The 24,818-nt window shown below is 41.0% G+C and overlaps 1 protein-coding gene across 3 annotated transcripts in view; it reads right to left on the bottom strand.

Annotated features, from left to right (window-relative positions):
* The window catches only part of Fbn2 (fibrillin 2), a 201,950-nt gene that overhangs the window by 106,153 nt on the left and 70,979 nt on the right, over positions 1-24,818 (bottom strand). For all 3 annotated transcript variants that reach the window (NM_010181.2, XM_017317828.2, XM_030250333.1), the window contains 2 exons: positions 9,441-9,566; positions 803-955 (listed from right to left, as the gene is read on the bottom strand). In NM_010181.2, the coding sequence (NP_034311.2) occupies positions 803-955; positions 9,441-9,566 (279 nt within the window). The remainder of the gene's footprint in view (positions 1-802; positions 956-9,440; positions 9,567-24,818) is intronic.

The following is a 24,818-nucleotide window of genomic DNA, read 5'->3' on the forward strand; positions in this document are numbered from 1 at the left end:
ACTTACGGTCCTCATTATTTTAACCAAGCTACAAAAACAAAGAGTCCTTTGTGTGAACCTTTTTTACTTTACACTCTAAGTATAACTCATAAAAGTCCAGACGTAACTATGAATGCAAGAAATTTACTTGAGCAGGTGAAAAGCTTTGGGTAACTCAGTCTACATATTTGGTTTTACTTGAATTCTCATCAGTATTATGTCTAACTGAATATTATGTCTGTTTTATTCATTTTTCAGGAGTTAGATATTAATATATGTGCAGAATAATGTTTTAAAATGAATTTTGGTAGTCGAATGCATTCAGGTAGCCTGTAAATTCTTTATTTAGTTGTATGAGTATTGAAACTAAATAAAAAGAAGCAACTACCATATTTTATTAATTATTCATGGAATTAGGATAGCATATTAGAGATCCATCTTGGTAGTATATTATGGCTTCATGATTTTGAGAGAACAAAGACTGTATCTCAATTTTTCCCATAATAAAGATAACAAAAATATTTGTTTTGGAAACTCTAATCAAACTTTACTATTTATGCTATCTACAGCAAGAGGAACTTCTCATTCATCCTAAGGGGATTTTCCCAGTACAAACTTATTTATAATGCACAGGATATGAGAGGGATTAATTCTCAAGGTCGTGAGAAAGGAAAGAAAACATTGTAAAGGCCTGGTGCACTATAAGCTGCCGGCTATCCAAAATAACCATCTGACCTGCTTCCAAGGAGAAGGGCAAAGTGCATCACGGTCATTGACTTTTTCAACTCTGTTGGTGCCAAGGAGACAGTAGCCTGCCACTCACCGGAACCTCTGACAGGACAGGCCTCCGGAATGGTCCCGATGCTCCAGCAACGGCCGGGCTCACAACAACATTGAGCTTTTGCCATTCGGCCCGGGAGTTCTTGGGCACAACGGCCATTCACCAGGCCGGAGAAGCATGTTCCAGCCCTCTGATCTGAAGATGTAAAGGACAAACAGGAGACACAGCAGAATTACCTCCAGGTCTTGCAGCAATCATTTCCCATGTTAGGCAAATAGAGGCGAGGTGAATTCCTCTGACTTAATCATTTTTTATACCAGTTCATTCCTTTGCCTCTTAATTCTTACACATCTGATCAGCGCTCTACTCCTTTTTGTCAGCAAAGGTTCCTATGATTAGTGACTCTAAGTCAAAAGTGAGAGGCATGTAAATCCGAGGCAAGCTTCCCTTGACAAACCAAATAGGTCTGGAGCTCAAGAAATAGTGGCAACCGAACACGTGCGCTTGATCAAGACACTTTTTGAACCTGAGGAGTTGGGGATGGGTGAGGGTTGTACTATGTAGCTGAGGTTGGCCTAGAGCTTACAATGTATCTCACACCAGCATCAAACATGACCCACCTGTGTCCTGAGGTCTGCCACTGAGATCTATGCCGGTATTAGCTTTGCAACAATGTCTAACGAGGGTGCTGACTGAAAGATCAGTCAGAAGCCCCCTAAGACACCGATGTCTGAGCGCCCACTTAAAACCTGGCAATAACTGCAAAAGCAGCTTGCAAGGGAACAAGAGAATGAGTCACAGCCATACAAAGAACAGGGTCCCATGGGTCTTAAGAAGAGAAGATGGGTATTGTCATAGGAGCCCTAAGGTCATTGGGATTTGAAGGCCATGTTGTGAAGGTTTGTGGATGGCTTCAAATAGACAAAAGGCAGTGGCTGACATCTTTAGGATCATGACTGATGTAAGAAGAGATGGAAGAGCAACAAGAGGACACAGGAGATGTTTAGGAGAGCCACGGCTTTGATGAGAGCAGCAGTGGACTGTGTTGTGTTGTAAGAACCCTTGGCAGACACGTTGGAAGACAGACCTAATGGGAAATCACTTATATGCTGGATGTAAGGGAAAGAGTGCTGGAAATTTCCTGAGTCTCGACTTGGACTGCTCAGATGTCAATGAATAGGAAATAAGCAGGCTGAGAGGGTACCAGGCAAGGCTCTTCTGTAATCCACAACACACTTAGGCTGTTGAATAAACAAACTTGGAATATGTGTATCTGGAAGTTGCCAGCGCACATACATAATCTAAAACTGTAAGGCCGGATGAGGTGTCTTGTAAGAGCTCAAGGTAGCTAAGGAAGTCAGATGCGAAACAAAGCAAGGCGAGGAGACTGAAGCACCACTGAGTTTGGCAAAATCTGTTGTGCTAAAATCTCAGTACACTATCTGAGGGATTTGGGGTAGGAAATTAACACAATCAGATTTGAGTCTGATAGAGCGCACCCTGTCGACTAAATTGAGAAAGAATCAGAAGGGTAGAAAACACAGGAAGAAAAACCGTAATGGTAACAAAAGGCTCTCAATTCCAAATCACACAGGAATAAAAACCCCAAATCATCAGCAAACTTGATATACAACCACTTTTCTTTTAACAAATGAAGTTAGCTAAGTACTACTGAAATGTGATCAAGATCCTTTGTCAAACAAATAAATGAAAAAAACCAAGCCCAAGCCCAGGATTATGACTGATAGCCAAGGCAGCCCTCAACGTTACTGTGGAGCCTAGAGACACTTCAAACTTGACCATCCTTCCTCAGTCTCGGAAGTGCTCAGATCATGAATGTCTGCCACCATGCCTGGTTATTTAAAGACATTTTCTCTAGTATCATAAGAAGTTACAGGCAATATTCAGGAGCCTCACACCAGTGATGCCAACAGAGAGAAAAAATTAGTTCTCTCCAGGGACAAGCTTCCTGATAGTTTATACAGACCGGAGTTGATCAGTCTTAAACACAACTAAATATAAGCAACACTAAATGGACTGAGTAAGTCACACACACACACATACACACACACACACACACACTCACACTCACATGTGCAGACCCACATGTATTTAACAATATTAATTAAAGTAATAGAGATCATTAATCTGATAGAGGAATATGGGAGGAGCTGGAAAGAGGGATAGAAACGGTGTATGTAAATTGACAGTACTCATAAAATATATTTTTAAAATTAAATTAAAAATCATTGCAAATAATTCCAGTAATGGATACAGCTGACATTCCTGGCTCTAATTACACAGTCTAGCATAAATACATTATTTCCCCAAACGGTCCATAGCATTCTCAGATTGCTTCCAACCCAGCAGGACACAGTTGAAGCTGTCTTGCAGATAGCCAGTAAGATGTGGAACACATCCTCTCATTTACAGAAGACATTCAGCTTGCTTTAAAGCAAAGCACAGAACTGGCCACATGCATCCCATGTAAAGCCATGGGAGACACTAAGACTCTTAGGAGCTAAGTTTGAACAGTTGGCGTCTGTGAGTGACTTCCCAGGTCTATTGTAAAGTGAGCCATGGGAACACATTTAAGACCATTCATTCTGGGAGCCAAAGGCTCATATTCTTAGCTCTACTTGGTTGCTGTACTTCTTGGGAACAAGATGTAAATGAAGATAAGAAAGCCCCAAACTCTTACGACTAATCCCCCATACTCTAGCATCCAACCAGTGCAGCAAGATAGGATGAAAATGTGACATTTGGCGAGGTTTCTACACTAAGGCAGTTGTAGCATGTTTGAATACGAAATCAAAATCACAGCCTCGAGTCAAGAGACCTAGATTTACTTCCATAACTGTATTTAATATTTCTTACTCATAGATCAGAGCTGGTGGGAAAAAGAAATAAAACAATGTTTTTGTTGTTGTTGTTGTTGTTTTGGTTGTTGTTGTTTTGCCAACCAGTAGTAGACTGTCTCCCAGAAACATCCCTCATAATAAAAAAAGCACTCTGCTTCACATGAAAAGCAAGATAAAAAGCGGGGTGGGGGGGTTGGGGGGGGGGAGGGAGACAAAAGAAATGGAGACAGGAGATTTGGGAATTCTATGTGTAAATGGCTTGGTTCACTTTTAAGCTTCTAATGAAGTACAGATACACCAAGCGTCTGGTACAGTTTCACAAGGCTCAAAGCATACAAAACAGAAAGTCCAAATCCTACCCAGCACAGTGTAATCAGGCGCCTCAAAGAACAGGGGCCTGAGGGTGTTAGCACCCTAGGGAGCACAGTGGAGACTGCCCATCTCTGTGCTGCTTCTGCATGGAGAAATGGAGGAGTGGCCTCAAGATATTATAATCATAGGCTCTTCCCATCTAAACAGCTTTGACGTTGCAACTCACACCAAGCTTCTGCTCTGAAACCTTTCAAAGAAGCACAGTTTCTCAGGTAAAGATACAACAGCAGCTAGACCAAGTCAACCCAAGTAGAGGACAACACGGAGACATCTCAGAGGAGTTCCACGAACTTCAAAGAAAACAGAGTAGTAACGGAGAAGTGACCCACGCCAAGGAATGAGACACAGGGAAGAAAAGGAAATAAACAGTGGGTTTGATATCAGAATGACAACATCAACCTGACACATAGGTACCATTTTAAATCATTCACAGTTAAAGATCAATTAGTATCTAGATCATTTTTAATGTTTAAGCAACGAAAGCCTAACCTATGGATGCTGTATAAAATGCTATACACAAGGAGAGAATTGCCTTAGACAAGCTCTATGTACTCTGTGTCTGGAAGGGGCCAGAGCTGGGGCAAGGAGCCTCACACATACACTAAGGCTGCCAGATGCGAATGGAGAGAGTGGTTACTGGTCGGGGAGGTTTGTAAATACACATTCTCGTCAATGTTGTTCTGATAGACAGAGATGGGAGATGCTGCAAAAAGTTTAAGACATGAGGAGATGAAAGAAAATGGGGAATATCTAATAAGGGGTCTAGAAGAAGGCATAAACAGAATAACAGGTACCATTCTACACCTTCAAACCTTCCAGAAATTTCTAGCCATGTCATAAGACAAGCTAAGGCCTAAGAAATCCACAGTAAATCCAAAGTGGGAGAAGAAAGAACAAGCCCAAACTATATCAAATAATACTAATAGAGGTCCACGGTAAAAGCTTTCAATAACTCTAGCCCCATAGTAGAATGGTAATAGCTTTTTCAGAAACTGACAGTAACATCAGAATTAATTCTGTAGGTGAGGAGAGATCTGAACACCAAACCACTGAGTTTCATTTCATAGGCATAGAGTCTACCAGCCACAGACTTGAGAGCTCATTCCTTTAAAAAAAAAAAAAACTAAGCATTTGCTCTGCTGACAGCAAACACCAGAGACTTCTCTGACCAGAATGAACGCAATGAAATTGGCTATCAATAGCTAAAGAAGCTCTACCAAGACAACTCTACCCACTTCAGCACGCTGCATGAGTTCAGGCTCAACGTTCCATTTGGAATGAGGTCGTACGTGTAAACTACCAGATAGCAAGTTTATCAGGAAGCCATTCTGTGTGGGCCCCGCCCTTTAGTCCTCTGCTGGGATACTGCAAGGTCAGAAACTCTATTTGTCATGAGTATTGGAGAGTGAGTGACGCATGTCCCCCGCTACATACAAACAGTTCTTCGTGTTGATGGGCCTGCCAAGCAGGGCTTCATTTACAAATAGGACAGCATGCTAAGCAGCCACTTAATTATGTATTTTAATTCACACAACACATCCCCATCACATGGGAGTATGGAAAAAAGTTTGATATTCAAAAGGAGTCTTCAAATTGAAAAAAATATTAGCAATCATTAGTAATAAAATAGTATCCTAAAACCATCAGTCTTCCTTTATAGGATTGTGGACGACCTACTACACTGCTTGTCCTTGAGTCACCTACCTGTCATAAACACACTTGTGAGGAATTTCAGGTCCTTCCTCAAGTGTTTTCTTGCAAATGTATCAGAAATTAGCACCACACATAACCCAGACTCCTACACACTATACACACCATTGACTACACTCTGATACTTGAAGAGCATACGACTGCCATCAAACTATGTCATTGAAGAGTCCTCTTCTGCCTTGACTGACAGGATCCACCCCATACCTCTGCTTGCCCATCTATTTTGATGCCTCATCCTGCTTTGAGCTCTTGATGGACACTCAAGTATTCATCATCAGACAGTAGGGAACTCTAGCATCAGCATCAGCATCAGCATCAGCCCTTTTACTCTATTGCCAGCCAGTGTCTTGCTCAGTTCTTTCCCAGCCAAGCTCTGTTGAATGTCTCCTGCATCCATATGGAATCCTCTCAGCATCCACTGGCTCACAGGACTCTCTTGTTTGGCAACTCCCGTTCCTTCCACAGATCCAGCTCTTACGCATTTATCGAGATCTTTGTTAGTGTTCATCTCCTTGAGAATTTTCTTTCCAAGGTTTTTTGTTTGTTTGTTTTCGTTTTTTATTTGTGCGTGTGCACATGTGTGTGTGTGTGTGTGTGTGTGTGTGTGTGTGTGTGTGTGTGTTACATTTATTATGTACATCTCTGTGTGGACTCATGTGTGTAAAGGGATATATGTTCAAGAGTGTGGACATATGAATAGAAGCCCAACATTGGTGAAAGGCATCTTTCTCAGTTTCTCCCCCACTTACTTAATTGAGCAGAGTTTCTTACTGAGCCTGGAGATAACTATTTCTGGGTAGCCTGCTCAGGGACCCTGTTTCTGCCCTCTGACTGCTGAGATTACAAACCACTGCCCCACCTTCCTGTCTCCTGTGTGGGTTATGGGGGCCAATCTCTGCCCTCAAGCTTGGGGAACAAGAACTTAATTCACCCAGTCTTCTCTCCAGCACTCCCCTTAAAAAGTTTCACTTTAGCAATGTTTAAAACATCTTTGTTCGTTATTACTCTCTACATGTGAAGGTCAGACACAACAGTATGGAGTTGGATTTCCCCTTCCACTTTAATGTGGGAACTGGGGATCGAACCCAGCACATTAGGCTTGTACAAGTACTTTGCAGATGGACCATCCTGGCAGGCTTAGCCTTCTGTTTTGCTTCGCTTAATGGTATCCATTATACAGGGAAATGATTCAGTAGTGAATCACTTCTTCCCTCAAACTTACACGTGTGTGTGCATGCACATATGCACACACACACACACACACACACACACACTTCACATTATACTTTGCGGTTGGTATCTTCAGACTTTTCAGGTGAGGCTGCGCAATGAGACACGGAAAGCTGGAGGAAAAGGCGTCAGAACGTCGTGAGGACATCACTTTCTGCAAGAATTTCTAACTGTTTCATGTCTTTTTCTAAACCTTTGTTGCCTCTGGCAGGCTGTATCCTGTTCCTGCTGAGGGCTTCTGCTAGCTGTGTGAGCACCAAGAGAGTCAGCCCCCTCTGCCTGCATCCGGCTTGCTCTCTCTCTGTGGCTCAAATATTCATTACTCATTACTGCTTGTGCCAGTCATTCTTCGGGGCCTGCATTAAATTGTGGAAATTAGGTATTAATGATGCCCAAGGGGAGTGAATTCCAAAATGACATAAGGCTCGTTAAATCTTGCTATTAAAATGCTTTTAAAGAAAAGACTTATTAGTGACACTTCAACTCTTTTTAAATGTGGCAAATGTTAGTTTCTATGTTAAAGATATTTTTTCCTGGGTTTTTTAAAAAGAAAATTTTGATTAACACACTAGGTAAAATTAAGTTAGGATCTGTCTTCCTAAATTAGCATTAAATGGAATGGGGAAAGCTCTGGTTTTTGAAGATTAAAAATGACTAGCTAAATGCCTCTGCCCCATGAAACTCTTCCCTTGTTCCTGAGAGAGAAAGGATGTAGCTCGCTGACAGTTTACAAGGTGGTTTAGACTCAGCGTACTTGCTGATTTTCTTACGATCCTGTAGGGAGAACTGTGTGAAACAGGACAAGGAAGCAGGGTAGAGTCACAAACTCTCAGAGTAAAGTTCAAATAGCGTGCTGTCTCAGGCTGAAGAAAATTCTGACGTCACCCAGCTCAGTGCCATTTGCATGCCCACCATGTGTTTATAGAACAGAAAACAGAGGGGGATTCATATATTCATGACATATGATTCGATCATAAATAATTTCGATCTAAGAAAATAAACACTTGGATTTTTAAAACCCGAAGCTCCTCCCCCCACATTAGAACGCTGGGTTTGTTTTTCTTCTCACACACAGAAACACATCCCTATTCAAAATAGAATATGGATTATCTTAAAAAAAATCAGGCTGTTTACTTAGTTTTAGCACTGGCTTTCTAATTCCTGGGAGTCATTTTCCACTTTCCTATTTTAGGGCGCCCTCTCTCTGGCCCCCAGGGATAGAATGTTTCCTCTGAGATGAAGGGGATTTCTGGAGGCCCAGAACTCAGCTTCAGTAGTGGATGTATGGCATATGCAGGACCCTAACTCAGCCCCATATCATCTTGTCCATCAGGAGGCCAAAGGACACAAAGTTGTCACTAGCCAAACGAGACTCCTATATCTGATATGCCCATCCTGTTATTTATACTATGTGAGGACAACATGGCCCTGTAATGGGAGTATATACACCTTTCATTCTTGCTGATGGATGGCCGAGGCTAGTTTAGTGCCCAGTAGATAAGTGCATTTATCAAAGAGGTTCAAGCCATAAGCTGTTGACTGCTGGTATGAGCTTTTCAGTTTATCGCCTTAACTCTGTACTTTCAGCTCATGAACTGGTTCGTTTGGCCCCATCACTAGGGTCCATAGATCCCTCAGGGAGGTACTGATACACTGACTGCCAGACTCAGGGAGAGCTCTGTACCCCACTTCTTCCCTTCACTGGACCATGAAGCTCTATTCTTCAGACACTAGGCTACTTTCTCTAACTCGTCATGCATAAATCTCGAGTGCTGCTATCGTCACTGTACTTATTTCTCCATCTATTTGTAGCTATTATCAGTTCGGTTTTGGAACTAACCAGGCTGAACGCTCAAGGCAAGAAATATAAAGGTAGCTAAATCTACCATGCTTGTACATCAAAGGCCATTTCATTATCTCTGGGCTCACAAGACAGAAACCCAAAGTATGTTGCCTGATGGATAACCTATATCACGTCTGCGAACTACAAAGCTTCATCTCTCTAAACAGAGCAGACCGTGTAAGTATATTTGGCTTTATTTAATTTGAATACACTTGAAACACAAAATTAGGGGTGCCAATTACTTCTTTATAGTAAGCATTTTTACCAGAATAAGCTTTAAGTAAACAGATGCTGTCTGGGTTCATGATTCCTAGCACCAGAATATAAATTACTATATCCCAGCTCCCTAACAGATTTTACATCTTTCTTGTGCTCTGTGCCTGCAATGCTGGGCAACAATTACATCTTGAGCAAGTCTTTCTTCCAAAAAAAAAATGATCCTGACAACATAAAACTAAGCCAGCTGGCTCCTGAAAGCAAAGACTTTACGAACAGTATCTGGTCTATCAATCCCTCCGTGATGCTAAATATTATTAAGGCCTTAGAGCAATCCTTTCATCCGTTCGCCCAATGGTTTTATAATCATTACCATCCTCATACCTGTTTGGGCTGTTCTGTCATTATAAAGAAGCCACATACTGTACCTTCAAAACACAAGGCTTACCAATGCAACGCGAGCCATCTGTTGAGGTTACGAAGCCACGGGGACAGAGACAAAAATAGCTTCCCACGGTGTTGGAACAGTCGCCAGTCTCACAGACCCCAGGAATCACACTGCACTCATCAATGTCTAATCAAGAGAAGATAATTGAGAAAGGCCTTCGTTAAACAAAAGGATTTCCAAACTATGAGAGCACTCGCAGCTGATTAGGTGGATCATATAACCCTGAAGATAGTCTTCTTTCAGGCCCTGAGGAATTTCTCGCACGTATCTCTGGGAACTGAGTTGACAGCATCCTCCCAGAGCAGCCAAACAAGGCCAACTCAAGCAAAACTCTATACAGCCCTTTCTGCTCAAATGCAACTTAAATTGCAAATAAGTAAGGATGTCAAAGTTTTAGTTCCTGTTCTATATCAACGAGGGAATTATCCTACCAGGGCCCATCAGAAAACACATATACAATCACCTCTTAAATATGGAATAATTAAATACAAACATATAGCTAATTTTTACAATAATCATTGGAACCAACAAATGGTATCATATTTTTTTTCCTATTTGGCTGTAGGGTGTGCTTTTGGTAGGTGCACGTGAACATGAGTATATTTGACATTCTGGGAATAAGTTCAATATGAAACAATATAGAGCTATGGCAAATAAACACCCCAGAGGCACTGGGAAGGGCCCACTTCTCCTAGTGAGGTGCTTATCTGCTCAGTTTAACTCTGGGAATGGGCTGTTTCCTTTGACAAGAACAAAAGTCCGTTTTTTTTTTTTCTTAAATTGTCCCTAAAGTAGGGAAACCTGAGCATTTCTCTAAACTTCCCTGTACTTCACTTTTAATCCCATGAGGGAGAGAGAGGTGGAAAGTCAAACAAAACCTCAATTAGGAGCACTGGGAGCTGAAGGCTAATCCCTTTTACAAAAGGAAATGAGCCACTGGAAGAAACCCAGGCAGGGATACCCAATTGTTAGCATTGTTTGCAGAGCAACTGGTGTAGTAAAGACCAATGAATAGAGGAAGCAATTATAAAAGTCATAAACATAATTACTCAAAAATCAAAGTAAATGGGAACGTTTTGTTTCTTTTATGTTCTTGTCCTCTTGTGTTGTATACATTCTTTCAGAATGTCTCAATTTAAAAGACAGGGGAAATAATTGCGTTTTAATTATAAATGCAAGGGAACATGGTTAAACTCCATAATTACCCCCCCCCCCACACACACACACACATTCCTGCTCCGTCCCCTAAGCCTCAGAGATCGCTACAGGAGTAGAAAGATCTTAAAGGGTGGTGAACTTCCACGGTGAAACAGTATGTCCTGAGCATGGCAGTACACAGAGAGTTCACGTGAACTTCCAGGGCCTGTGACAACATGCACAAGATGAAGCTAGCCAAAACTCGGTATGGAGAAGGAAGCTGGACCATAAATCCTGCCCTTAGTGGAGGAGCTAGCTATTGGCCAGAGAAGGGAGAGACAGTTTTCTTAGGGATTTGGTCCCTGAGAGGCTACTCAGGAATAAAGAGTCCTTACAGCCATACACATGCAGGGAGTACAATGTGGACTCAGTGGGCTTGAAAACAGAGCAGTTCGGGGAGAGATGGGGAGGAAGAGAAAGAACTGGAGGGGAGAATGTGTGAATATTTGACCAAAGACATCATATACGAGTTTGGAACTCTCAACCAGAAAATAATTAAAACTATGAGATGGGAAGTATTAGAAACAAACGATTCAAAGTTTTAAATAATAGCACACAAAGTTAGCCGTCTCCTTTTGGTATCCCTCCATGGGTCCACTCATTTACTCTTCACCCATTTATTCTGACAAATCGCCAGGCTAACTGATTGCATCAAGAAGCAACCGTGGGGTTTTGCTATCTCCTCCATATGTTCTTCAAAAAGAAGGCTAACGTCAGACATCATCTACAATACTAACTTCATCTGAGATTCAATAACTTCTGAAGGACAGGGGCACAAATCCACACCTACCAATCCCCCAAGAGATCAGAATCCTAACATGAATTGCCTGCACAAACGAGGAGCAAATGTGTAATGTGGTACTAGCCTTCCCATCAGCCTTCATCCAGCAAAATGAAACCATCTGTGCAAATTAGGACCTGTTGCATCCCGTGCTGCCATCTTCCTGCTCCATGCTTTCAGACAATGGAGAGGGGCATGGAGATGAAGCAGGTGCAGAGAGACTGCAATCAACAAGTACTGTGATAAATCACCTCTCCCCAAGGGAGACAAAACTGAGAATGGAATGATGTGAAGCAGGCAGCACAAAGGGCAGGCCAAACCCTGCATCCATATTCTCTCCATTGTCCAAAAATGCCAACAATTCAAGGGTTTGTGTAGTTTAGGATAAACGAAATTATAAGATCTCATGTCGTTCATTTGAACACTAATTTTCATGTACATGCATTTCCTCACAAAGTATGATTTTGTCCAAAACCCAAAAATGAAAGATGCTTGACATTTGAGGGAAGGCATTTTTGGAAGAACTATCTAGGATATAGACAAATACAATATTTCTGTTGTGATAAAACACTGACCAAAAACAAAGAAAAGAAATTGTTTGTTGCTTCTTACAGCCACATACATTCCATTATTGAGGCAAACCAAGACAGGAACTCAAGGAAGGAACACGGAGACAGGAACTAAAGCTGACGTCATGTTGGGGGGGTGCTAATGCAATATTACAAAAATATTTCTTATATTCTAAGAGACTGGAACCTTTGCTGGACCTCACATCGAGGTCACTTCAGATTTAAGATGGCCATTTACATCTACTCACATAGTTTGTCTAACCTGCTTTTAAGAGAACAATGGAACAGTCATTCTTACTTGCCTTGGCTTTCTCATGTAAACAACTTTTACAATTTCATATAAACAACCTCATGATTTTACAACCTAAGCTTGAGGAATGTATTCTTCCATGCCCTGACCCAAATAATGTTTGTGCATCATTTGCTGAAATCAGCAAATATGGAAGCTGTGAATAATTTCCCAAAATAAAGCAGAAAGATAGAAAGCAATCATTTATGGATATTGGTTGATAAACAATAATGCTTGCTATCTGGGTCAGTTGGGATCAATTGGAGCCAGTGACTTAATTCCTTGTAAAGTTCTGTTAAAGGTTTCTGTAAAGTATTCTACTCCTTCCCCATGCTATGCTTTCTGTACAGTTCAATATAGACAAAGCAAAACCCTCTGGGAGAGACAGACACACAGATACAACAGACAGACATATGGACAGACACAGGTACAGAGACAGGCAAGGATTCAGACTCATATACCAAACCGACATGAAACAGAAGACTCAGGGAGTGTGAAGTAGAGAATCCGAATCTGTACTTGCTCTTGGTTGGATGACTCCTGGCAGGAACCGCTTTCCTGTCCTTAGGGTAAGATCAATGCATTGTTGGTGACACAGAGTTGGTCACCAATACACTTAGTCCATGCAGAGGAACAGTATTTACTGGCTTACTCAGTGTGCCCTTTTCTACTACCTAAAATACCTGCCCAAGGATAGCAGCACTCACAGTGGGCTGCACTCTCTCACATCCATCAATTAAGAAAATGCCCCGCAGACATGCCCATGGGCCAATCTGTTGGTGGCAATTCCTCAAACAAATTATCATCTTACTGGTTGGCTCTAGTTATTTGTTAACTTGATTAAAACAAAAACAAAGAAAACCTAACCAGCATCCTCTGACATTCAATTTTGAGGTTTTCTGTTAAAATAGTCACTGAAAGATCTCTGTGTGTTTAGAATGAGATAGAAACCTTAAAAAAATAGGGTTAAAAATAGATTTATGCTATACACAGTCTGTTTGAGTTTGGGGGTCCTGTAAAAAATATGAATTTTTAAAACTTATCTTAAACAAATTACTCCCCAAGTTTTAAGAATTATAGAGATCGCTGAAAACAAGAAAAGCAAGCAAGCAAGCAAGCAAGCAAGCACAGAAACATAATAATGGTCCAGACATTGTAAATTTCAGTATAATAATGCCTATTATGTATTTATCAAATAAAATTTAGCATTAACATTTATATCAGTGGGCTACCTGAACTTAGTTGTCTTATAAGTCATTTCTTCAGGACTCTATATGATAACCAGATTTGGAAGAAGGCCTATAAAATGGACCTCACACACCGATGTTTGTATAAGCAAGTGTGTTTGAAGGTGGCAGATCTATTCACGGGTTAAGGTAAGGCCATTCTGCACATTTATTATGCTTCCCCCACATCCTGACTATTTTGAGCCTTTAAAGCATGTGAGTTGGGAGCTTTAGTTTTCAGATCTCAGAAAGACCGATCTAAACCCAAGCCAGAGGTTTAACAGCATTGGGCTGAGAGTCCAGGTACCATGGACCTCAGGATTGGTTAGGCCAGGGTCTCCTGTTGGGGTCACAAGACACCTGGGCTGATGTTCTACCACCACATTAACCTTGTAAAAAGATAGGAGAATCAAGATGCCATTCTGAGAACGGATCGGGTCAAGAAGATCTTTCTCCTGTGTTCCACGGAAGTGCAGATTAAACTGTTAGAGACCCAGCTGTCCAAAGCGTCTTCTCCCTGCGTTACTTTACTACGAATTCTAAGGTTCTATGAACTGATACAGGCATGGTACAGAGGAAAACTAAATTCTTCGCCTGGCTTGGCTAAACTGGTAATACCCCATTTTCCTTTATCAAACTCAGTATCCTGGAAGGTTTTTGGAAAATAGGGAAGCTCGGGCAGTTAGTTACAGACCCGAACATCCTGTGACAGCCTTTCTGTTCTCTGACAGTATCTTGCATCTGGTTTCCCCAGTGGGGTCAAGAGGGCTACAGCAAGCATAGCTGGACATTTGACTAGGCCATGCAGTAAAACACTGGTTGTCTCTCCAGGGTCTCTGCCCTTTTAAGAGGAAGAAAAGCTCGCCAAGAAAATCCCCATCAATCTTTCCTTACATCCTAACATCTCAGATTGTCTCACAAGCAATACCTGAATAAGTCTTCACCAGCATAAGCCTGGAGTTCTCAACACGACTAAGTTTAGACGCATATGTAACAGGAAGTAGAAGAGTGTGGGTGAGTCTGAAACACTGTACTGTTGACGACTGGGACTTGCATGAGCATGGATGGCTGAGAAACTTTGGGGATACATTGCATAATTAGGAAGACACGTGCCAAATCCTGGAGCATCACCTGTAGAGCATTGCTTTTTATTCCGAAGGATCAGTCTACTTTCTAAGAAAGATTTTAAATAAACCAAGAGTGTTACCTGAAGGAACAATATTGCAGGATGCCCGAAGCTAGGCTTGAGGAAAAAGAAAACAAGTCAAGAAGGAAACAGGACAAAAGGACAGAACTTTGTCACTGAGAAGATGTGTTAGACATCAACCTTGATTGACAGATAGATGGTGCAGAATGATTAAGAGGGAACAGGATATGGAGAAGGGGGAGCCACACCAAAGGAGAGTCTAGTGTTAGGGAAGTAGACTAATGAGCTACATAACTCAAATTTTGTGTATGGAGTTCAGCTGAGGGCTAAGTTCCCAAACACATACTGTACTGGCTAGTTTTGTGTCAACTTGACACAGCTGGAGTTACCACAGAGAAAGGAGCTTCAGTTGAGGAAATGCCTCCATGAGATCCAGCTGTAAGGCATTTTCTCAATTAGTGATCAAGGGGGAAAGGCCCCTTGTGGGTGGGACCATCTCTGGGCTGGTAGTCTTGGGTCAATAAGAGAGCAGGCTGAGCAAGCCAGGAGAAGCAAGCCAGTAAGTAACATCCCTTCATGGCCTCTGCATCAGCTCCTGCTCACTGACCTGTTTGAGTTCCAGTCCTGACTTCCTTTGGTGATGAACAGCAGCATGGAAAGTGTAAGTCGAATAAACCCTTTCCTCCCCAACTTGCTTCTTGGTCATGATGTTTGTGCAGGAATAGAAACCCTGACTAAGACACATACTTATATGGTTTATAAAGTAGACAACTCATATTAGGTGTATCAGTGGATGGGAGTTTAAAAAAGAGAAACAGAGATGAATTTAAAGAAGCAGCTGTGCAAACCATCCATACCTAGAGGAAAATTCATGAAGAGAGGAGATGGAAGTCTAGGGAGAAGAGGCTAAGATATAAGAGGACAGAGACAGAGGAAGAGCCCCAGGAAACAGGAGGTAAAGTAAGAGGACCATCAGAGTGTATGGGGAGTTGATGAATCTGAACATGGGGCTTTGGGAAAAGAAAACAGGGTCTAAAGAGAACCGTCTGATAGCTTTCTGATGACAAGCCACAGAACCTCATGTTCTTGTAAGTCCTACTCCTAGCAGGATCTACTCCTAGCAGGAGATGGTGCTAACTTAGTGAGTGGAGAGATCTCAGATACCACTGATTCCTAAGAACATTGCCCTGGTGATGCTCTGCTGTAACAGGGACACAGCATTTTCAACCTTCTCCCCACCCCCTATCAACACCTGCTCCAGAAAAATTAATGGGAATAAAATAAGTGATTTCGTTTATAAAATACTATAGAATAGTTCCTTCCCACTGGTGGCAAAAGCCTGTACATACTAAGTACAACCTGAAAAACTTTTTTGATATATAATTGTTTTTGTTATATATTAAATTTCTACTTCTTAATGTATGTTAGTGTATAGTAGGTAAATCTGTGAGCTGGGATGTGATGTACAGTCAATTGATATGTTTTTTTTTTTTAAGTCAGAATAGGGAACGCTGGTGTGATAAAATGAATTGCAACTGCAAACTCATGCATGTTTTCTCCTACTTTTGAGAGTGCAATGTATATGAACCGGTCTGAGTTGTGTCGTGCGTGGGCGGCTTAACTGAGAAGCAGCCCCTTTGCTGAACAGTTCACACACTCAGCTCGCTAAATTCTACTGTGTTTTGTGTTTTTTAAATATAGTGCAGGACTGCACAACCATCACTCCAACCCAATTTTATGACACCTTCACTGCCCCCCCCCCACAGCTACAACTAATTCCACTCCATTGTTAATCACTCTCCACAGCCTCCTGTAAGCCCCAGAAAAGCATTAATCTAGACTTCTGTTGTTACACAATGGGCTGTTCTGTCCAGTCCATGCAAAGGAGACCATGAAGTATGTGGTCTCTCGTAACAGGATGTTTCCACGCAGCTTGACATTTGCAAAGCTGCTCCATGCTGTGGTGTGTTTTGTTCCGTGGGGTCACTGAATACAGCATGCAGCTTATCACCTACCGTGGATAAATATCTGGGTGGCTCACCTTTGGGTGCCAGTGGACACAAACCTGCCATCACACCTGAAATCTAAGGAGTTGTGAAGACCAACTGTCTTCAAAGTGGCAGTGATATTTTACACTCCCACCAACAGTGTATGAGCACCTCAATTTCTCATCGCTTTAGCCACACTTATTATTCGCTCTTGTTTGTTTGTTGAAGGTATTTTGGGGGGGGCAGTTATTTTTAAAATAGGGGTGGAGTGCTATCAAACTGCAGTGTGGTTTGCCGTGCCCTAATGATACCCTGTTGATATTTTCATTTTGTGCTTTTAGGTCTTTTGTGTATCTTCTTTGTAGATACTGTATTTAATTCCTTTGCCTATTCAAAAAAATGACATTTTTGTGGTGCTATGAATGAGAGTAGCCTACTGCTTGGGAAGGATTAGGAGGCGTGGTCTTCTTGGAGGCGCTGTGTCACTGGGGTGGGCTTTGTAGTTCCATTCCCAGTGTGCTCTTTGTCTTCTCCTTACACTTTGGCAATACTAAGCCTTCCGATTTATAAAAGTAGCATGCATTTCTATTTATTTATTCTTTAATTTACTTCAACAATATTTATAGTTTTCAGTGTGCTATTTTTTGATTACTTTTAAATTGATTTCAAAGCATTTCATCCCTTTTGATCTTATTATTAATGGGATTCTCTTAATTTCAATTTCAGAATGCTCACTGTCAAGGTCTACAAAATTCGTTTTGTATATTGATATTGAGCTACGGCAATGATGAACCAGTTTACCAGCTCTAAGATCATTTTAGAGTATCCTGCAGGCTTGTTAGCAGAGATCTCATTGCATTTGGGTGGTATCTTAGCTGCTCAGCATGCCATCCACAATACAGACACACTACTCGCCTTGTGGAGACCAGGCTGTGTCCTGCACTAAACTATTCTTCATGTAAATGTTGTATTTCAGTTTTGTCCCCATCCTAAAACACTCCATCTCACAAGCAGCTTCTGACTACAACCTGAGGATGGGAGATCACTGTGAGCCTAAGTATGTTTACACACACCACCACCTATCCAGCATCACCCACACAGTGCAGACTGATACACGACTTATTTCTGCCATCTTATTAACATATCATGATACACAGAGACCTCATGGACACATGAGCATACTGAAACCATATCAAGGATTCCATGGTCAAGAATTTATCTGGTATAGTAGACTCATGAGAGGGATTCATTAAACTGTCTCACATGCACCCCATGAAGAGGTAGACATCCACCAATAAGACGATGTCAATGGCCCCTTCAACCACCGACCTCAAGGGTCAACATGCAGAGTACTTCTACTATTCCCCAGCTAATCGCTATTGCTGATGCAACTCAAATGCCTTCTGCTCATCCCTCTGTGTCCTCTGGTCCTGCTGCCCAAACGTCTGTTCATTGCGGTTAGTAACCAGGCCTTGCCTTTTTACCTGTAGCTGGTTTAGGTTTGTTATCATGTCAATCTAGACTCTGTTGGCATTTTTATCAGCCTACTTCTAAAATCTCTGAAAACCCTTCTGTAGTCTTTTTATCCCTTTATCCATTTTGTATCCCAATAAAAACATACACGCAGAGAGAGAAATAGATAAACAGACACACACACACACACACACACACACACACACACACACGGGGGTATGTGAGCTCTAATATAAGAGTTAAAATCAGTAACTAGAACTGGAATAAAGGAATGTGTTCATCTCAACCAGATTACTGAGGGAAGCAGATAATTAGACATTGTTGCTGTTGAAACCTCTGTACTTCGTAAATACATTGTTATTCAATATGTTCTGACACTGTGTAAAGGCATATGCACATGTATCTATATGTCTGATATAGCCTGCTCACAACACCCCTCTTATCCATGACTCAGTGTTCTCTGATTCCAGTTAGTCATGCTTCATCTAGAATACTAAATGGAAAAGAGAACCATTGTGTTCATTTTGAGTGGAGGGATAAAACCCTGTGTCTTACTTGGGATTCAAACACCCCATTACTGAGCACACCTGCACTGTATACATTCTCCTGCCTTGTCCCCTTGATGTTTCCTGTTTTCAAGAATCCCATAAGGATCTTAATATTGTGCTAATGTGAGTACCACACCTAGTTAACATGTCTCATGTGTAAGTTAAACTTTACTACAGATATGTATGCATGAATACATGTATTCATATATATATATATATATGAATGGAAAGCACTATGTATGTAAAGAGATAGCTATCTAGACAATCAGAGAAACAGAAATAGACAAATACTAACTACAGTTTCATGCATCCACTGGGACAGCTGAGATTCATCCCTTGAAGTCAAGGAGAGACTGTTGTAGTTTTCTTCTGCTGTTCTAGGTCACTCTTTTTACTCCTTTTCTTACCTAATTGCCCTGGCTACAGTCTCCACTGCAACTGAACAGACATGGTGGCAGCAGACTCTGTTGTATTCCTGATGTTGGAGAAACATTCTTTTATTATTTAGGAAGATATGAACTGTAGTTTTACACAGAGGCACGTGATCAGGGTGGCGAAAGCCGTTTCAAGAAATTGCTAATGTGTAGATTTTCTGATCAGGAAGTGGCACTAGGAAGTGACACTAGGAAGTGACACTAGAAAGTTCAGCTTCCTTTGTTTTTCATGTTTTTCCTGCATCTTTTGTGGAGATAGTAATCTTTAATCTACTCTGACATTCTCCGTGGATTCATTTAAAGATGCTGAGCCAATTATTAGGACAGATTTTAAAAGATAGTGATAAATAGCTGCTCATCTGTGGACGAAGATCTGCTACTGACAATGAACCATACTCATTTTTACATAGGACCTTGTTTTCTTATGTCCAGATTTTAAACAAATGAAATTTCCCCCAAATCAATGTTTTTGCCAATTGAATTCCTGCCCTGCTAAGAGAAATTCTACCAGGATTCTTACTTGATCTTTGTGAAGTCTTTGACATTTTTTTCATGCCATTCTATACAAAATTAAGCTTTCTAAATTTATCTATTTAGGATGAAATGTTACTCATTATGTTGTTACTATAACAATAAAAAATGAAAACACTAATTTCTCAAGATCAGCCAGCCACTAGCATAAAATTATTTTCTCTTATATAAAATGTATTTATGAGTCATTTGAAAAATACAATCTCTAGAATCTTGTGAGTTTCCACCCCCCCCCCCAGTAAAAACATACAGAAAGGCAGGAAAAGCAGGTACATCATTTCTAAATGATCATTGTTGAACCTTCAACTCTAATTCATAGATATTAGTTTTAGTTATCAATACATCATCGATGTTTTGTAGAAAAGGTTGGAGGAGATGGGAGTTTAAACAAACACAGACTCTTTAACTTCTTGACACTGATTTTCCTTAAAAGGCAAAATATTTCAAGCAATCTGATTGGAATAAAAATAATAATTAAAATAATATTTTTAAAAATCCTTTTAATTCTTTAAACAATGAAGTATCGATTGGATGCATGCTGTTCATTTACAAATTCAGGAAGTTACTGCTGATTCAAAGCCTTTGACTTGTCACATACCAAGAACTAATTATGCATGGTCTGTAACTACCAAGAATTTTCAATTTGCTAAGAAGATGGATATAAAATGAAGCATAAGATGCCTGATCACCCTGAAATACAACACCATGTTATAGCAGAATTCTAATCCAGCTCAGTTTTGACACTCAGAATGAATACCTGGAAGTCACAGTATCTGATAAAGGACCTTAGAGACTATTGCATAGCCTTTGCCTATAGAGGAAGAAGAAGTGAAATGTTTTCCAGGTAAGAAATAGTGAGATCCAAACGATGAAGGGAACCCATTGAGTGAGGAATGAGCTTTCCTGTGAGTTGAGGTCATTTATTTAGAAGATAAAGTGAAAAGGTAAAGAGAAAGACCTAGAACACATTGCTGTCCCTGTTTCAGAGCAAAGATGGGGCAACTGGATCTTGGAAAGTGAGGTGGAGGCTGACCCAAGCTTCAGTGCTGATGAAGAAGATCTACAGGTGCTAATAAGTAAGGCAGGGCAGAGTTAATAATGCAGACGGGGCAGTAAAGGTCTCCAAGCTTCAGCCGATGAGATCAAGACTCAGGGAGAAAGGAATTGCTCATGTCAAGAATACCGTGAACGTGAGAAGGAAGGGTAAGAGGAAGGCACAGCCAGTTTCATTACTGAGCTAGAATTAGCAAACCAGTAAAGCAAGACAGAACAGCTTTGAGGGGGGAAAACCAATGGTCTCTTCATTGACTCTAGTTACAGGGAAACAGTTAAACTGAAAGTCAGTCAAGAGTCTGGGAGGATGAGGCCATCAGGATAGATACAATCATTAGGGTGGAAGTTATAACACAGAGAGGAGATCACAGTAGAAGCAAGAAGAAAAAAAGAGGTTCTGCCTAAGTCCTACACCAAAGGCTGTAAAGAGAGCCCAACAGCTCAGCCATACCCATTTCAAGTCCCCTGCTGCTACAGGAACCTTCTTCATCTTTCCAGCTTCCTGAATTGAAAATTGCAGCTTTTGCTTTGCTTCTGCCAGAGCCTGTGTTTTAAAGCATTACTGACAGGAGACAAGAGTTTGAGCAGAGACAGCATCTCTGACTTCACTGACTTCACTCTGACAACTGTTGAATGTTCAGCTCCTACGATGTTGAGTCATGTGCACTAATGAAAAAGCTACCAGGCCCTGGAGACAACTAACACAATGTCACAAAAGGAAAGACAACCATGAGCAGGGAGGGGGCAGCTTGAGAACAATCTCTCTACAGAAGGAAGTCTACAGGACACAGTGCGGTGAGAGGAGACTGAGAGACAGTCAGGAGAGTATTGTGGTCTTTTGAATGGCTTCAGTTGTGTGATGTCAGCAGCTTGAATTAATGGCTAGTGGAGGCAGGGGTTCAAAGCTGCACAGAGAATGGGGTTACATGAGTGAGGAAAACTTTATTTGGAAAATTTGGAAGACATCTACCCAAACACAAGGGAGACAGAAAATGAGGATGTGGTGAAAATGGGAGGTTTTAAAAAGTTCACACCGGATACTTCCCACTTTCTTGATAGAGGGACATAGAGGGCAGATGTCAGAAAACCCCAGTGTGCTTAGAAGTCACCTGAGCTAATAGTTACACATGCAGATCTTGATTTCCACTCTGCTTCCCTGCCTTGATTCCAAGCACACAACACTAACAGAAAAATATCTGACGACCAAAGAGAAACGATATGGCTGGTTTCAGAATACAAGATAAACATTTCCCTTGACCAGAAATAGCATATCAAAGGGATGAGCTGAGCCCAAGCCAAGGACTCTGGAAGCTAGCACTGGTGACCCAAAGAACAGTACTAGACCTGAGGACAAGATGGTGTGACAGTATGACAACTTGAATAGTGCCTGGCAGAAGGAGAACTCAGAGAGAATGGGCCAACAGAGGTTCCCCAGGGGACCCTGAGAGGGGAGAACCAAGATAAGCAGGCCAACAGTAACTGAGGAGGAGGGAAAGCACACACACACAAGACTCGGCCAGAGTGCTTTATCTAAGGAACTGCGTGCCTGTGTCTGGCATGAGTATGTGAGGAACAAAGGAGCCTGGAAGGTAAGCAGAGAAGGGAGAAACTAGAGAATGACTATCAACAATTCCAAAAGTCTATGTGAAAATCAGGAGACTGATAGCAGCCATGGAAAAAATGGGAGGGAATGACATTTTTCCAGGATGGTGGCGAACACCAGGGGCTGTGTGGAAAAGGGCTGTAGTCTATAGCTTCACATCAGTGTCCTATGTCACTGCAAGGCTATGATGCAGTATCTATCTATCTATCTATCTATCTATCTATCTATCTATCTATCTATCTATCACCTTTCTATCTTATCCTATCTATCCATCCATTTATTAATCTATCATCTATCTATCTATCTATCTATCTATCTATCTATCTATCCATCCATCCATCCAATGTATCTATCATCTATCTACCTATCACTATCTATTTATGGATCCACATATCTGTATCTCTATCATCTATTTACTAATAGATTAACCAGTCTCTATAAATCTGTGTCTGTGTATCAGCAAAGAATCCCTACCTACCTATCTATCTATCTATCTATCTATCTATCTATCTATCTATCTAATTTCTTGATCCCCCCTTTTCTATTGCTGTCAATATAGGAAAGTACATTTGAAACAGTCTTTGTAAATTAGCTTAAGTGGATGCTAGTAGAATTTTTCCACAGTTTTATGTTCACAATAATTTTCTCTTTAAAAGGCTACTATTGAGCAATAACATAAAAGGTTCCCCACTGACCTGAAGTCATTGCTGCATCTTCCTAGACACTAATTTGGAGTAACCCAGGCATGAGGTATTGGCAGCAAGGGACAATGCCACCATGATGTTTTATAACATTGTGACAACACTCTGGAAACTATTTCCACTTCAAAATAAAGGCTACTGATAACATAGTCAAACAACATGAGCTTTAGTTTTTGATCTACATTCTAAAATGGGTCATTTGGAAAACACAGCCATTTACCAACAGTGGTTAACTGCACAATCATTGTTTTTGGGGGGGGAGAGAATATTTTGTTACCCTTTGTTAATCCAAACTTAAGACACATAGGAAACAATACTACATTTAAAACATGGACTTCAGGATAAATTGAACCAATTATTATTTATTACTTTAAAATGCTGACGATTCAACAGATTGAAAGCTACTCATCTGTAAGACAGTGCCTCTAAGAGCAGAGGAGTCCTATTAAATCTTCCGACATCTTTCTTGTTTTTTATTTCTACTCCCAGTTTTGGGGATCAAACTCCCGCTTAGCAAGCACTCACCCCACAACCATATTCCAGCAGACTCTTGGTCATTTTTTGTTCCAATCTCCCATTTTCACAAGTTTATGAAAATCCCAACACGGAGATGATGAATGGAAAGTCTCCCTTTAAGGTTGGATAAAAACTTAAATTTCACCAACACGAAAGTCAGGAAATTCCAAAGTTAAATTGTTCTATAGCCATTTGGACTTGGCGACGTTTCAGGAATTCAGCACTGTGCACTCCTGTTCTCATTAGCATGTGGGATGTAAAACGTTGATATTTTAAAGAGCATTTTGGCAAAACAGCGTGAGAAATGTAAGGAAGCTGGGCTGTCCTCAGCGCTCTAATGATACATCTAAGAGTAATTTATTTTTTATCTTCTATATAAATGGTCTCAAGTGAAAATGAACTTAGTTCTACATTCCTCTGAGGCAGTATGATGTCAGGAGTGGTAATCTACCTCTGTGCTTTTCTTACTTTCTAGAAAGAAAAAGGAGACTGAATGGAGTCTCTACGCTCATTCACTAACATGCATACTATGCACAATTCCTATAAAGAACATTTCTTAATTGTATTTTCTTAGCTGTGTTCTATTTAAAAAATTCTTGTAACAGGTCAATTTTTAAAGTAGGGTACACAGCTGGGGGAATCCACAGGCAAATCAGAACACATGCTCAGAATGAGCAAGGCTCTGTTTTCAATCTCCAACACTCCAAAAAGCAGCTGTATATTTACTGTATGATATAAACACTATTTGTGTACATATAAAAGTGGATTGTGTGGAGGAGCTAGAGAAAGTACCCAAGGAGCTGAAGGAGTCTGCAACCCTATAGATGGAACAACAATATGAACTAACCAGTACCCCTGGAGCTTGTGTCTCTAGCTGCATATGTAGCAGAAGATGGCCTAGTTGGCCATCATTGGGAAGAGAAGCCCCTAGGTCTAACAAACTTTATATGCCCCAGTACAGGGGAACGCCAGGGCCAAGAAGTGGGAGTGGGTGGGTAGGGGAGCAGGGCGGGGGGAGGGTATAGGGGACTTTCGGGATAGCATTTGAAATGTAAATGAAGAAAATATCTAATAAAAAATTGAAAAAAAAGTGGATTGTGTAACTGGATATATTAGTATGGAAGGGTCACCTTCAGGCTCAGCCTATAAAGTGCACACTTTGATTTTCACAAGGAAATAATGGAATGACAAAAAATAATAAAGTTATCCACAGATGAACCTCATCAGATGATCCCTCTAATAGGCTGACATGTCATTCTGCACCATTGACCACATTATGCTGTAGGTGACAATTCTCTGCTGCTAACCCACGAGGGATGTAT

The sequence above is a fragment of the Mus musculus genome, chromosome 18 (genome assembly GCF_000001635.26).
Source record: "Mus musculus strain C57BL/6J chromosome 18, GRCm38.p6 C57BL/6J".
NCBI lineage: Eukaryota > Metazoa > Chordata > Mammalia > Rodentia > Muridae > Mus > Mus musculus.